General features: G+C 39.6%; 2 protein-coding genes across 3 annotated transcripts in view; one reads left to right on the top strand and one right to left on the bottom strand.

Moving 5' to 3' along the window:
- Positions 1–14,046, top strand: part of RPS6KA6 (ribosomal protein S6 kinase A6) — a 72,037-nt gene that overhangs the window by 56,976 nt on the left and 1,015 nt on the right. Inside the window, exons 17-21 of one of the 2 annotated variants that reach the window (XR_015698370.1) lie at positions 222–380; positions 8,011–8,172; positions 12,023–12,185; positions 12,285–12,402; positions 13,884–13,997. Coding sequence is in view for 1 of the 2 variants with exons in the window: in XM_087727908.1 (XP_087584034.1) it covers positions 222–380; positions 8,011–8,172; positions 12,023–12,099; positions 12,285–12,402; positions 13,884–14,024 (657 nt within the window). In the remaining variant the exon portion in view is untranslated. Of the gene's footprint in view, positions 1–221; positions 381–8,010; positions 8,173–12,022; positions 12,186–12,284; positions 12,403–13,883; positions 14,025–14,046 lie in introns of those variants that run through there. The other variant, XM_087727908.1, reaches the window with a different exon arrangement.
- On the bottom strand, positions 1,886–3,615 carry LOC148043166 (uncharacterized). Its single transcript, XM_087727083.1, has one exon. It carries the CDS (start codon positions 3,547–3,549, stop codon positions 2,278–2,280), a length of 1,272 nt encoding a protein of 423 aa, XP_087583209.1. The 5' UTR covers positions 3,550–3,615; the 3' UTR covers positions 1,886–2,277.

Raw genomic sequence — 14,046 nt, 5'->3', positions numbered from 1 at the left:
TCCGGGATTGGGCGGCATAGAAATCTAATAAATGAAATGAAATGAAATCTGCCAGTTGAAGCAGCAAAAGCTTATTTGGTAGTTTGGAATCTTTGCAACTTAAAAAAAAAAGGTATTGGTGGAAAATCAATCCCTTCTGTTGAGTGTGCCTCTAGGCAGACCCTGTGTTTCATGCCCCATTCCTGGAGTATGTGTTACTCAACTATATTAAACTTCTACAGGTGTACGATGATGGTAAATATATCTACCTTGTCACAGAATTGATGAAGGGAGGTGAGCTTCTGGATCGTATTCTCAGACAGAAGTATTTCTCCGAACGCGAAGCCAGCGCTGTCTTGTATACAATCGCTAAAACTGTGGACTATCTGCATTGTCAAGGAGTAAGCTGGGCACATTTCGATAATTTAATTAAGTTTGGATGTATGTTTTTGGGGTTTGTTTGGATCTTGGCTTTATGTTTGCTGTAAACTGCCCAGAGTTAGGACGAGTGGCTGTATGAATCTTTTAAATGTCTGTAGAGATTCTCAGCCCTCCAGGTCATGGTTGTCCCAAAGGTGCTTTTTCAAGAGGCAACTGGACTTTCTTGTTTTCTCTTTTGAAGACATTTCGCTTCTCATCCAAGAAGCTTCTTCAGCTCTGGCAAAATAGTGGGGAATGGATGGATTTATACTCCTGGCAGACAGCCCGTCATTTGCATCCTTTTAGAGCAGGAGTGTCCAAACTTGGGAACTTTAAGACTTGTGGACTTCAACTCCCAGAATTCCCCAGCCTGCTAGCAGGCTGGGGAATTCTGGGAGTTGAAGTCTACAAGTCTTAAAATTCCCAAGTTTGGACACCCCTGTTTTAGAGGGTCGTTGAAGCACTTGGAGGTTTTATCCAGGTTCTCAGAGTCACCTGAGCAAGTGCTCCTGATTCCTGTAGTAGGATTTCCAGAGAAAAAATTGCAGACTACAGGAACAAGAAGCACCACTCAGGTGACCCTAAGGACACAGTTAAACCTCCAAGTGCTTCAACGACCTTCTAAAAGGATGCAAATGACCAGCTGTCTGCAAAGAATATAAATCCTTCCATTCCCCACCATCCAGTCAGAGTTGGAGAAGCTTCTTGGATGGGAAGTAAAACGTCTTCAAAAGGAAAACCAAGAAAGTCCATTTGTCTCCTGAAAAAGCACCTTTGGGACAACCATGACCTGGATGACTGAGATTCTCTACAGACGTTTAGCTATACAATTTGGGATGAACACCCATTGAATGGTTTGGGAGTAGGAATGGATTTCCAGAGGAAAAATCGCAGACTACAGGAACCAGGAGCGCCACTCAGGTGACCCTGAGGACACAGATAAACCTCCAGGTGGCCTCAAGGACTCTCTAAAAGGATGCGAATGACCAGCTGTCTGCAAAGAGTATAAATCCTTCCATTCCCCACCATCCAGTCAGAGCTGAAGATGCTTCTGGGTTGAGAAGTGAAATGTCTTCAAAAGACAAAACAAGGAAGCCCAATTGCCTCTCGAAAAAGCACCTTTGCGATAATCTTTTAAATATATACCACAAATAAATATCCATGAAATCCCGAAGAGCCAGTTTGGTGTAATGGTTAAGGCATCACTCCAGAACCTGGGAAACCATGATTCTAATCCCACCTTAGGCATGAAAGCCAGCTGGGTGACTTTGGGCCAGCCTCTTTCAGGAGGGAAGAGAAGAAGCCCAGAAAACAGCAATTCTCAAACCTTGCCAAGAAAACTGCAGAAAATGACGCAGGTAGACATTAGGAGTCAACATTGACTCACAGGCACCAAATAAACAACCTTACTGTTGCATTTAGGGTTCCCGAGGCTGAAGACGAAAGGGAATGTCCACTCACGGATAGCTGAATCAACCAAAGTTTATTGAGCATCCAGAATTAACATGAGAATCCACAGCAAACTTATTAATCATGAAACATCATTCTTATAGTGTCTTCAGCCTCTTTGAGCTCTACGTATTATCTCATTATTGGCTAACAAGTCTCCAAGGCACAATAATTGGTTAGTCCTTACATCATTGGTGTTCGTGAGAATGTTCACGTTATAATAGCTAAGTAAATCAAGTATTATCAAATGAGTGAATAAAATGTTGCAGGTTATTACTTTGTATCATCCCGTGTCCTCGAACATCCCTGGGAACACTGCAAGAGCAAAGATTAGCTGACAGGCAAATATTTTCTGCAGATTGATGCAGTTTCTACTTACACGTGTAACCTCAGTTCTAAGGACCATCCAGATGATTCACTGTAAAAACCCTACATTTCCTCTCTTTTTGTTTTTAATGACGATAAAAGAGATTTTTCAAGAGCATGCATTTGAATCATATTCAAAGTAGGTGCAGGAGACTTACGAAACATAGCAAAAAACATAGCAAAAAATGAAGGAACACATTGCATACAACAACAGCAAAGTATAAGTAATACAATTATGCTCACACCATAGAAAAACAATTGTTTTAACCAAGAAATATTAGGTAACCAGCTAGTTAACCAATCAAAAGGAGAAAATTCATAATGTACATTATTTTTTATAGAAGCTTGTAAATTAGCTAATTCATCTTCAATAGTTCTATTAAGTGAATGAAAATGCACAGCACAAGCACGTTGACCAACTAAAGTGCAAAATCCACCTTGACGAGCTAGCAAATAGTCTATAGCAAAACGTTGTTGCATTAAATCTTGATTAAGTTCTTCAATTTCATTTTGCAAGTCTCTAATAATTGCAGCAGTAGCATTAATAGATTTCTCCAATCGGCATGTAAGACCTAAAATAGAATGTCTATTTTCTTGAGTTAATATTCCTGGGTATGATCCCAAAGAAATAGTTCCAGTTATTGCTCCAACTACTGCACGTCCAAAAGTATGCAATGAAGAAAGTTGAGTATTAATAATAACTTCATCAGAACATTTTGATCCCAAGGCTGCACGTCTTTTTCTAGTTGGTAAACTTCCATAAGCACCCACTTGTACAGGTAACGACAAATATCCAATGGCAGCACATTGATAGTTTTGAGGGTGTACGTTAGTTGCATATTTATCAAAGAAAAACCACATTGTAGGATCTTTTAATTGCCATCCAGCACAGATTGATCCACCTGTGTCAGTATTAGAAAAAACAGTTTGAAAAATAGGAAAATTTTCAGGATACATTTCAGGTATGATGTTATGACCTTGTGATGTTTTAATAGTACCCCATAACCAATATTTTTGAGTACAATAACTATAATTCCCTACTTTATCTAAAATACGTTTAGCTTTTGAGTAATCAGACCATTGATTAAACCAATTATGACGAGCATAACAACAAAAACATAAGCCTCTAGTAAATTGGTTAATGCGAATATACTTCCATCTAACTGAATTTAATTCATTTGGAGGAGTAGAAAATAGCCAAGAAGAAGAAATATGTTGAAGTTGCGAAACAATGAAAGCAGAAGAATTAATTAGATTAGGAATAAAAGCAACTTGACCAAGAGCCATAGGAGGTTCATAATATAAAGTTATATTATGACCATGAATCAAAAACATATATTGAGCGTGACGAATCCAAAGATTAGGACTAAGAGGAAGAGCAGGAATTGTTTCCGAGTTAGTAGAAACCGAAAAAGAAAAGAAAAGGAGAAAACAACACATGAGAAAAAAGGATTTTTTCAATTGATGTTGATCTTCAAGGTGATTCCAAGGCAATATTGGAGGACGTTGCATCCTTAGATCTTTCATTTGTTTTTCCATGGTAAGGACGAACACACCGGCCTGGAATCCACACAGCTTGCTTTGTTTGCAAATCCTCAACTGCAGCGTAACCTCGTCCAATTTATGACCACGATCAACTTATAATCTGGGGACGTCTGAAAATGAAACTTGACTCGAATGTCTGAAAAGGAATCTAGAAAAGTTAAGTAATTCCACGCATAAAGAGCAATAGAGATCAAATTTTGAATTTTTCTCAAATTGAAAGGACCAGATTCAGATTTTACCAATTTAGTTAATGTGGCTTTGAATGTACGATGAGCTCGCTCAATTATAGCTTGCCCTTGAGAATTGTAAGGAATTCCATGTATCAATTGAATGTTCCATTGTTGACAAAAAGAATTAAAGTCCTTGCTAGTATACGCAGGACCATTATCAGTTTTTAATTGAATTGGTCGTCCCATTACGGAAAAAGCAGAAAGACAATGAGACATGGCATCAAAGGTGCGCTCATGTCTAGCAGCAGTGACCCACAAAAAATGAGAATATGTATCAATGGATGCATGTAAATAAGTGAATGGTTTAAAGGTAGCAAATTGTGTAACATCCATTTGCCAAATTTGATTAGATTTTGTTCCTCGAGGATTTACTCCCATAGGAAAAGGAACAGCAAATTGTTGACAAGAAGTACATCCTCGAACAATGTCACGAGCCTGAGACATAGGAACAGAAAATTGTTTAGCCAAAGATTAGCATTTTGATGAAAATATGAATGACTAGCAACAGGATCTGAAAAAAGAGTTGTGACTTCTTTGAGAGTCTCATCAGCTCGTCTATTTCCTTCCGTCAAAGGATTTTGAAAAGGAGAATGGCTCCTAATGTGCTCAACATATAAAGGAAAGACACGTGCTTCCAAAACATGTTTCAAAGATAAAAATAAAGACAAAAGATTAACGTCAAGAGAAACAGCACAATAAGCATAAGGAAGAGATTGCATTGCAAGAAAAACATATTTGGTATCAACAATCAAGTTAATAGGTTGATCAGAAAATAATCTCAGAGCCAAAATAACAGCTGCCAACTCAGAACGTTGGGCAGATGTCTGAACAGAAGTGAATTTAGAAAACCATTGTTGACCATCCGTCCAAACCACAACTCCACGAGTGGGTGATCCGTCTGTGAAAATAGTTAATGCTTCAGGAAGAGGAAAACGAGTAAAAATAGAAGAAAATGAAAGATTCAATGTATTGGTAATAACTATTCTAGGATCTTTAGGTAAAGAATATTGAATATCACCAAGGTAGTTGGAAAATGCAATTTGATATGAATCAGAAATGGTCATCAAATGTTCATGTTCAAGTTTAGTACGAGTGAAAGCTATTCCATCCAGATCATGACCTATTAATTGCAAAGATCTTCGTCGTGCTTTCATAATCAATTCTTCTAAAGCCTGTTGATAAGGAAAAATGTTTCTAGGAGGAGAAGCAGACAAATTCAACCATTCATGAATATGAATCACTTTTTCATCCAAAATAGAATAAAGACATCCAGTAGGTAAAGGTGATGTAGGAAGAATTGCTAACCACAACTTTTTGGTTATAGAAGCAATTCTATCAACATATCCCAATTTAAATTTATTTAGAATTTCTTGGAGACATTTCTTTTGCAAAACAGTAAGTGAAACCAAATCTCCAGGTTTTTTGGAACCTTTTAATAGAGAGAAAAGACAATAAGCAAAACCATGTTACCTCTTTTTCTTTATCCTGTGACTGTAAAGGAAAATTAAAACAAACACATCCTGTTTAAAAACAGGCTAATAGTCAACCACCACTAGATGTCGTTGAATGACAATCTTTCTGAAAATGCCCTAATTTTCCACATCTAAAACAGTTCCCTGGAGGCTTCCTCCCTCTTTGAATCGCTGCAGCCAACAAATTCATGTTGTATGATGGAGAACCTACATCCTGACAAACACGTAACATGTCTGCTAACGTGTATTGATTTGTAGCTTTTAAAGGCTGCAAAGCACGTTTACAGTCCACATTAGCATTTTCAATAGCCAACTGACGAAGCAATTCTCCAGCCGCTTCCTGATTATCCAACTGTTGATGCAAAGCTTTTGAAAGTCTCTCCACAAAATCAGCATAAGGTTCATTCACTCTCTGGCGTATGTTAGAAAAGCTAACTTTAGGTTCTCCGGCTTGAGGAACCTTGAGAAAAGACCTGAATGCACATTCAGAAACTACCGCCAAAGTTGCAGGAGGAAGTAAAACCTGATTAGGAATGTCTCCAAACTGACCTGACCCAAACAACTGTTCCACTGTGTAAAGTCCACCACTACCTAAAGCAGCTGCCTGAGAATGACGCAAATATTCACTTTCCCAAACAACATACTGCATAGAAGTCAAAATCATTCTAAACAATTGTTTCCAATCCTGCGGAATCATAGAATAGCCATTCTTAATTCCTTCCAAAAGACCTTTAGTAAAATTTCCAGTGATACCATAATCAGAAATAGCCTTCTTTAACTCCCTTAAAATCTGAAATGGCAAACCTTCCCACTCAGCAATCTGCTGACCTGGTTGTGGCCCTGGTTGATATTGAACCGGACACACAGAGAACAAATCAGCTAACTCTTCTCCAGAAATATTAACATCTGATTTACAATTTTCTACCATTTTCTGAAAAGCAGACTTTGGAAGAATATTAGTAGAAGGATGAGGAATAGGAGGAAGAGAAAGATGAGAGGGAATAGGAGGAGGGGGAGGAGGAGGAGGAGGCTTTAACACAATGTCAGAAGAAGGAGAAGAAGGTATTATTTCAGACTCAGATTTAGGATCAAAAGAAGAAATTTCTTTTTCAGACAGTGGAGGAAAAATCACAGTATTAGAATGTTGAGAAGGAGGGGATGATAAGGAAGAAACAGAATCTTCTTTCTGACCAAATATTTCTACAGCGTGCCGACACAAATGCCAAGCGTGCAAAACCTCTACATCTTTCCTAGGCTCAGAATGCAAAACCTTGCCAACTTTTTCCCAATCTGACAACTTCAAAGAACCTTGTATAGGATAGAAAGGACAACTTAAAGCAATTTCACGGACCAGCCGAAAAAGAGCCTTTTGTGACACACATAACTCAGACTTCTTAAGAAGATACCCTAACTCACTAACATGCTTCCTTTGCTCCTGAGAAAGCGAAGATCCCATACTTACTAAGAAAAGCCCTTGGGCTGACGACGCGTCTGTCCTCCTCTGGACGAAGTACGGGTCCCTGTTCGGGCGCCAAAATGTTGCATTTAGGGTTCCCGAGGCTGAAGACGAAAGGGAATGTCCACTCACGGATAGCTGAATCAACCAAAGTTTATTGAGCATCCAGAATTAACATGAGAATCCACAGCAAACTTATTAATCATGAAACATCATTCTTATAGTGTCTTCAGCCTCTTTGAGCTCTACGTATTATCTCATTATTGGCTAACAAGTCTCCAAGGCACAATAATTGGTTAGTCCTTACATCATTGGTGTTCGTGAGAATGTTCACGTTATAATAGCTAAGTAAATCAAGTATTATCAAATGAGTGAATAAAATGTTGCAGGTTATTACTTTGTATCATCCCGTGTCCTCGAACATCCCTGGGAACACTGCAAGAGCAAAGATTAGCTGACAGGCAAATATTTTCTGCAGATTGATGCAGTTTCTACTTACACGTGTAACCTCAGTTCTAAGGACCATCCAGATGATTCACTGTAAAAACCCTACATTTTCTCACAGGCTAAATCATTTCAGTAAAGGAGTTGGTTTGAGGATAAGCATTAACCAGAGACTGACCTGTATAATAAAAGCTAGATGGGATATTGCATTTCAGGATTTAGCTGGCCATTGCTGGAGACAAAATTAGAGGGAGGGAAAGAGAATGTTTGTTTTGAAAATCGTTTGCCACCCAAAGTCAGTCATTGTGTTGGGCGGACATACAAATCGAATGAATCAATCCATCCATCCATAAACAAGTAAACAAACCAGCCTGATCTTGAAGCTGAATGTTTGTAAGCAAAAGAAGAAATCAGATTTAGTGATTAACTTTCAAATTGCAGCTGGATAAATTGATTCTGTGGTCTGTGCCCAATTTTGAAATCCCATATTTTTTTAGAAATTGGATTTAAACGTTTAATCGTTCATTCTATTCTCCTTTGTTTGTGTGTTAATTTGTGTGTTGATGGAATGATGTGATCTTTTAAAATGCCCCCCCCCCCCTTTGATTTCAGCCTGAATAGTTGGGTTTTATATGTTTTTTTTTTTAAGGTTGTGCATCGGGATCTTAAACCGAGTAATATTTTGTATATGGATGATTCCAATAATGCTGATTCCATCAGGATTTGTGATTTCGGCTTTGCAAAGCAACTCCGGGGAGAGAATGGGCTTCTCTTAACCCCATGTTACACTGCTAATTTTGTGGCACCAGAGGTAATGCCTTTTCCCATTTGGTTTTACAAATCGTCTCTTTAAATCTCCAGGAAAGTATTTGTATTTCATGAGTTTGGGGAGGCATTGCGGGTAGATTGCTTTGTTCTGTTGTTCCTCGCAACATAATAATTGATCTAACTAACAAAACTGATCTATCTAACAAAATGAAATTCAATGTAGGGAAAAGTAAAGTCCTACACTTATGTCAGAAAAATCAAAAGTTCAAATATAAAAGATGAAACCAGGCTTAATAGCAGTGACTGTGACAGGGATCTTGGAGTCTTAGTAGACAACCAGTTAAATATGAGCCAGAAGTGTGCTAAAAAAACCAACACAATCCTAAATTGCATTAACAGAGGGATTCAATCAAGATCAAGTGAGGTACTAATACCACTCTATAAAGCATTAGTAAGACCACACCTAGAGTACTGCATCCAGTTTTGGTCACCACACTGTAAAAAAAGATCTTGAGATTCTAGAAAAAGGGCAAAGAGCAATAAAGATGATTAGGGGACTGGAGGCTAAAATATGCAATGAACAGTGGTAAGACCTGGGCATGGCTAGTCTAGTGAAGAGAAGGACCAGGGGAGACATGATAGAAGTCTTCCAATATTTGAGGGGCTGCCCCAGAGAAGAGGGGATCAAGCTATTCTCCAAAGCATCCAAAAGCCAGACAAGGCATAATGGATGGAAACTGAACAAGGAGAGATTCAATTTAGAAATAAGGAGGAACTTTCTGAAAGTGAGAACAATCAAAAAATGGAGCAGCTTGCCCTTGGAAGTTGTGGAAACTTCATCACTGGAGACTTTCAAGAAGAGATTGGGCTGCCATTTATCAGAAATGGTGTAGGGTCTCCTGCTTGAGCGGGCGTGGTGGTGTTGGACTAGATCAGTGGTTCCCAAAGTGGGCGGTACTGCCCCCTGCAGGGCGGTGAGATGACGGGGGGGTGTTAAGAGGCAAGGGGGGCAGCCGGGGGGTGGTAAGAGGCAAGGGGGCGGCAGGGGAGGTGCTAAGAGGGCGAGGAAAAAAAGATTGTGTATTGTGTTGGCTGCAGAGGGCATCACCCCTAGGTTGGTAGCTTCCCCTTAGCTAATTCTCAGATGGAAAGGAGAAACTTGCCAAGCAGAAGATGGACTGTTTAAAGCCCATCAGCACGGGCAGAAGGACGAAATTACCCAAACAAACCTGGAAATAGCTGCGGGTTTCCCTTTAAGCAACATCACCCTCCCCTCCAATCACTGCCTTCCTCCCAAGAGAGCGGCGCGCACCGCTTCAATTGCCCGCCCCCCCCAACACCGCCAGAATCTTAACCAATCAGCTTGGCTTGTGAAAAGGTTTTTTTTAAAAACGGTCGGTGGGCGGGGAGATCGTGCAGGGTGTTATTGGGGGGGGGAGAAACCCACCAATCGAATTCTAGTTCAGCTTGCGAGAGAGCTCTTTGCCACTGGTTTAAAAAACGGTCACATATTTTGTGCCATCCTTTTCCTTTGCATGGAGATGCTGCTGGGTAAAAGTAACTGGGGGGAGGGTGTGATGAGCAGAAGTGCGGTCACTCCCTTTTGGTGGTGTGGATTTTGCTTAGGGAGGTTTGGATTACCAGCAGGAAGGAACTCACATTGCAATCTTCCGTTTCTAGCCTTGGAAATGCGGGTGTTGTTAAACTCACGGGAGCTTTCTTTGATATAGGTATAGTATACTATATGTATATACTACTATAGTATAGATCAGGAGTCCCCAAACTTGGCAACTTTAAGACTTGTGGACTTCAACTCCCACAATTCTCCAGCCAGCATAGCTGGGAGTTGAAGTCCATAGCTGTCTGGAGAATTCTGGGAGTTGAAGTCCACAAGTCTTAAAGTTGCCAAGTTTGAAGACCTCTGGTATAGGTTCTCCTGCTTGAGCAAGGGGCTGGATCAGACGACCTCCAAGGTCCCTTCCAGCTCATTTATTCTAAAGCTTATAAAAGCTCCACTCAATGCTGGTCGCGGGTGGATTTTCTTTTAGGATATGTGTTTAGTTTTTGAACTATCCCCATTCCCATCCTCTCTCCTTGAGGAATTACTGGTTTTGAATAGTTGGTTCGGCGAGCAGAGGTTTAGCCATTGAAACCACGTAAGCATTTAAAGGCAGAATGTCTGTGTCGTGCAAAATAATTGGCAATCTGAAGGAGATAAGATTATATTGTATGCCTTTGTATGTGTGGATATGTGCACACATAAATTTTGCAGCAGGGTTAACAATGACCAGAGCACCTCTTGGTTAGCATAGCCAATAAGAAACTTGGCCAATAAAATTAAGGCAAGTATGAGCAATTATCTGTCCATGGTTGCCTTAAAAAATGACACCAGAGTTTCTTGCCATTTTTGGATGGGAACTGGATGAAAACAAATACGAATCTTAAAATTGAGATTTTTTTTAAAAAAAAGGAAAAATAGATTGTACTTCAGTTTTGCTTAAATGTGTGATGTGAGTCAACCGTTTTTGATATTTAGACCACCAAATCTTAAAGACTATGCAGATGGTTTGGAAGAGGTTAGTAGCAAAGCTAGTGTTGATATTGTGGAAATTAATGAAACTGAAAATTACAATGATGTTATTGCAGGGATCTGACTATCCAGCTAAAGTTGTTTCTCTGACATTCTAAGACTTAGATGTCTGAGTGATATCAGGATCTTTTTTTGATGGAAATTCCAGATTGGGTGATAAATCCATTTTCAGATATTGAGGAAAATGGGGTAGTGGAGAAACAACCCATAGAGCTGCAAAATGACATTGAGCTGAAGCCAAAGTTTAAGAAATCGTACCAAGAGTTTTGGTTACAGAAAGAAATTTCTGATCACTATCCTGCACTATGGACAGTGGTTAAGAAGCTCCTTGTTGCATTTCCAACATCATATTTGGTGGAACGTGGCTTCGGTGTGGTCATCCAACTTCTCTCCAAGCAAAGAAATTGACTCCAGATTACTGAACGTGGTGATTTAAGACTCCTGCTAAGTGACTTAAAACCAGACAAAACTAGTATCACTTCATCAAGCCCATCCATCACATTAAGAATTTACTGAACAGTGAAGTAGTTACTAAATTTTACTGAGTTTACTAAGTTACTAGTTACTAAGGTTATTGATAAATGACTATCAGACTTTGAAAACCTGGTATCACTGGCTCATGTTCAACAATTTTGTTGAATTAACATTAACTAAAAAAGTTTTTAAATTGGATTTTGAATAAATGTGCAATTAATTGTTACAGTTTTAAATTTTACTGTTACTATCTTCATTCCGTTGTGCAAACACGCCCACTAAGCCACACCCACAGAACCGGTAGTAAAAAAATTGAATTCCACCACTGGGTGGGGGGCACTGAGGATCAGTTTGTAGCACCAAGGGGGCAGTGGACTGAAAAGGTTTGAGAACCACTGGAATAGATGATCTATAAGGTCCCTCCAACTCTGTTAATCTGTTAATCTGATTTACTCTCTCACACAAAAGCATGGATAAATGGGCTTCTTACTGTATAGAAACAAACATGGAAACCCAGAGTTTAGTTAAATGTTGATTATTGTTCTGTATATTATTGCAGCATTTCAGGAAAAGTAACTATATTATTTAAGCAGCACTGTGGTCATTAGTTTAAATCAGTGTTTTTCAACCTTGGCTACCTCAAGGTGCCCAGACTTCAATTCCCAGAATTCCCCAGCCTGCACACTGGTTGAGGAATTCTGGGAATTGAAGTCCACACATCTTAAAGTAGCCAAGGTTGAAAAACACTGATTTAAATTTACTTCTAAACCTGAGTGTGGTGAAGGCTCGTCTTTCTAACAATAACATAGAGTTTTAATTCCTCTTCTAGGTCCTCATGAGGCAAGGCTACGATGCTGCTTGTGATATTTGGAGCTTGGGTGTTCTTCTTTATACAATGCTGGCAGGGTGAGATGCGCCATGTTGACATCGCTATGAATTTACAGATGTTTGAAGCCATGACTCTTCTGCTTATTTTATAGGATCAATCCAGCGTAAAAAAAAAAATCTGTCCTAAATCAGCAAGTTCCATCTATGTTTCTGAACTACTTATGCAAAAGAAACTAACATCCTTTCTTTAAAAATATTTTTAGGTACACACCTTTTGCGAATGGGCCCAATGATACCCCTGAAGAAATCTTGTTACGGATAGGTAGTGGAAAATTTTCTTTAAGTGGAGGCAATTGGGACACTGTGTCAGATGCTGCAAAGGTATCAGCATATTTTTATTCTGTCTGTCTGTCTGTCTGTCTGTCTATCTATCTATCTATCTATCTATCTATCTATCTATCTATCTATCTATCTATCTATCTATCTAATCTATCTAAAATTGGCTGTCTGTATGTGGGTATGTTCCCAGCATAACTCTGGAACGCCTCGAGCAATTTGAACCAAACTTGGTACAGAGATGACTTACTCTCTGGAAAAAAAATACTGTGGGGGTAAGACACCCCTAACACCCCTCGGTGTGTGTGTGTGTTCTGTTAAGATACATCTGTTGTGCCTTAAATGGCTTCTACTATACTGCCATAAAATGGCTTCTACTGTACAGCACATGGTAACGGCTTCACAGTACTCCACAAGGGGGTTCTCTCTGGTAAGGGGGAAAATCCAACATTAGAAATTATGTTTGGTCCGGACATTTTCCCCCTGTAAATAAATATCCAGACAATGCCCATTTATCAGCTAGTGCTTTATAAGAGCCAAGGTGGCGCAGTGGTTAAATGCAGCACTGCAGCTACTTCAGCTGACTGCAGTTCTGCAGTTCGGCTGTTCAAATCTCACTGGCTCAGGGTTGACTCAGCCTTCCATCCTTCCGAGGTGGGTAAAATGAGGACCCAGATTGTTGTTTGGGGCAATATGCTGACTCTGTAAACCGCTTAGAGAGGACTGAAAGCCCTATGAAGCGGTATATAAGTCTAACTGCTATTGCTATTAAAAAGATGTAGACAGCTGTGTAAATGCAATTGCAGGTGAACCGTTGGTTAAAATGTCATATACTTCAATGCCAGGTTCCAAAAATCAAGAAATAGACTTTATGATTCTTCCAAGGAGATTTCTTTATTGTTCTTCACCTATAGATAGAATCTTAGCCAAACTAATGCAGGCTATCAGCCATCTCAAGCATATACCCTGGGAACTCTTAGGGATGAGCAGTCTTCACCCACTTTCTCTCACACAAACAATCTGAACTGAGTTGTCTCTTGCTCCTCTGGAAAGCTCCTCCTCTCCCCTGGGAATCCAGGCTACATTCCATTGCAGTAGGTCAATGAAGACTCAATCATCCAGGCCAAAAGGATCTAAAAGCTTGAATCATGGCAGCAATACATTTTGGGGAGACATACCTGAAGTTGGTGTGGCAAAAGTTGGCATATTACAACAACTTTCTGACCTTCTGCCTAACTTTTTTTTTTTATTTTGCCCTAGATGGAAAGCAAAACGTCTCAGTTTAATAAATTTTGGTCCAGTTGCCATGATCCAACCTTTTAGATACCTTCGGCCTGGATGATTGAGTCTGACATATTGCAATACATTTTGGGAAGACCTGCAACTGTTCTACATATGTTTTACCCCCTAGTCCCCTGATCATCTTTGTTGATAGGAGGGACAATGTCACAAAGGCTACGTTCAACTCTTTGTAACCTCCTCTTCTCTAAGCTGTACTTACAACTCTTCTTATCTCTTTGCTCCAGGATTTGCTGTCTCATATGCTACATGTGGACCCACATCAAAGATACACCGCAGAGCAAGTTCTCAAACATTCATGGATAGCCTGTAGAGATCAGCTGCCACATTATCAGTTAAATCGGCAAGACGCACCACATCTAGTAAAGGTAAAGTAGGCAAAACTTGTCA

The sequence above is a fragment of the Thamnophis sirtalis genome, unplaced genomic scaffold (genome assembly GCF_051295495.1).
Source record: "Thamnophis sirtalis isolate CommonGarterSnake01/CBP01778 unplaced genomic scaffold, rThaSir2_p1.2 scaffold_13, whole genome shotgun sequence".
Classification (NCBI taxonomy): Eukaryota; Metazoa; Chordata; class Lepidosauria; order Squamata; family Natricidae; genus Thamnophis; species Thamnophis sirtalis.
Note: the sequence above shows the minus strand (reverse complement) of the source record. Positions and strands in the feature narration are given on the sequence as shown.

Bases quoted from the DNA above. Each gene is read 5' to 3' on its own strand.
- LOC148043166 (XM_087727083.1), bottom strand. From the start codon at position 3,549: ATGTTTTTGATTCATGGTCATAATATAACTTTATATTATGAACCTCCT.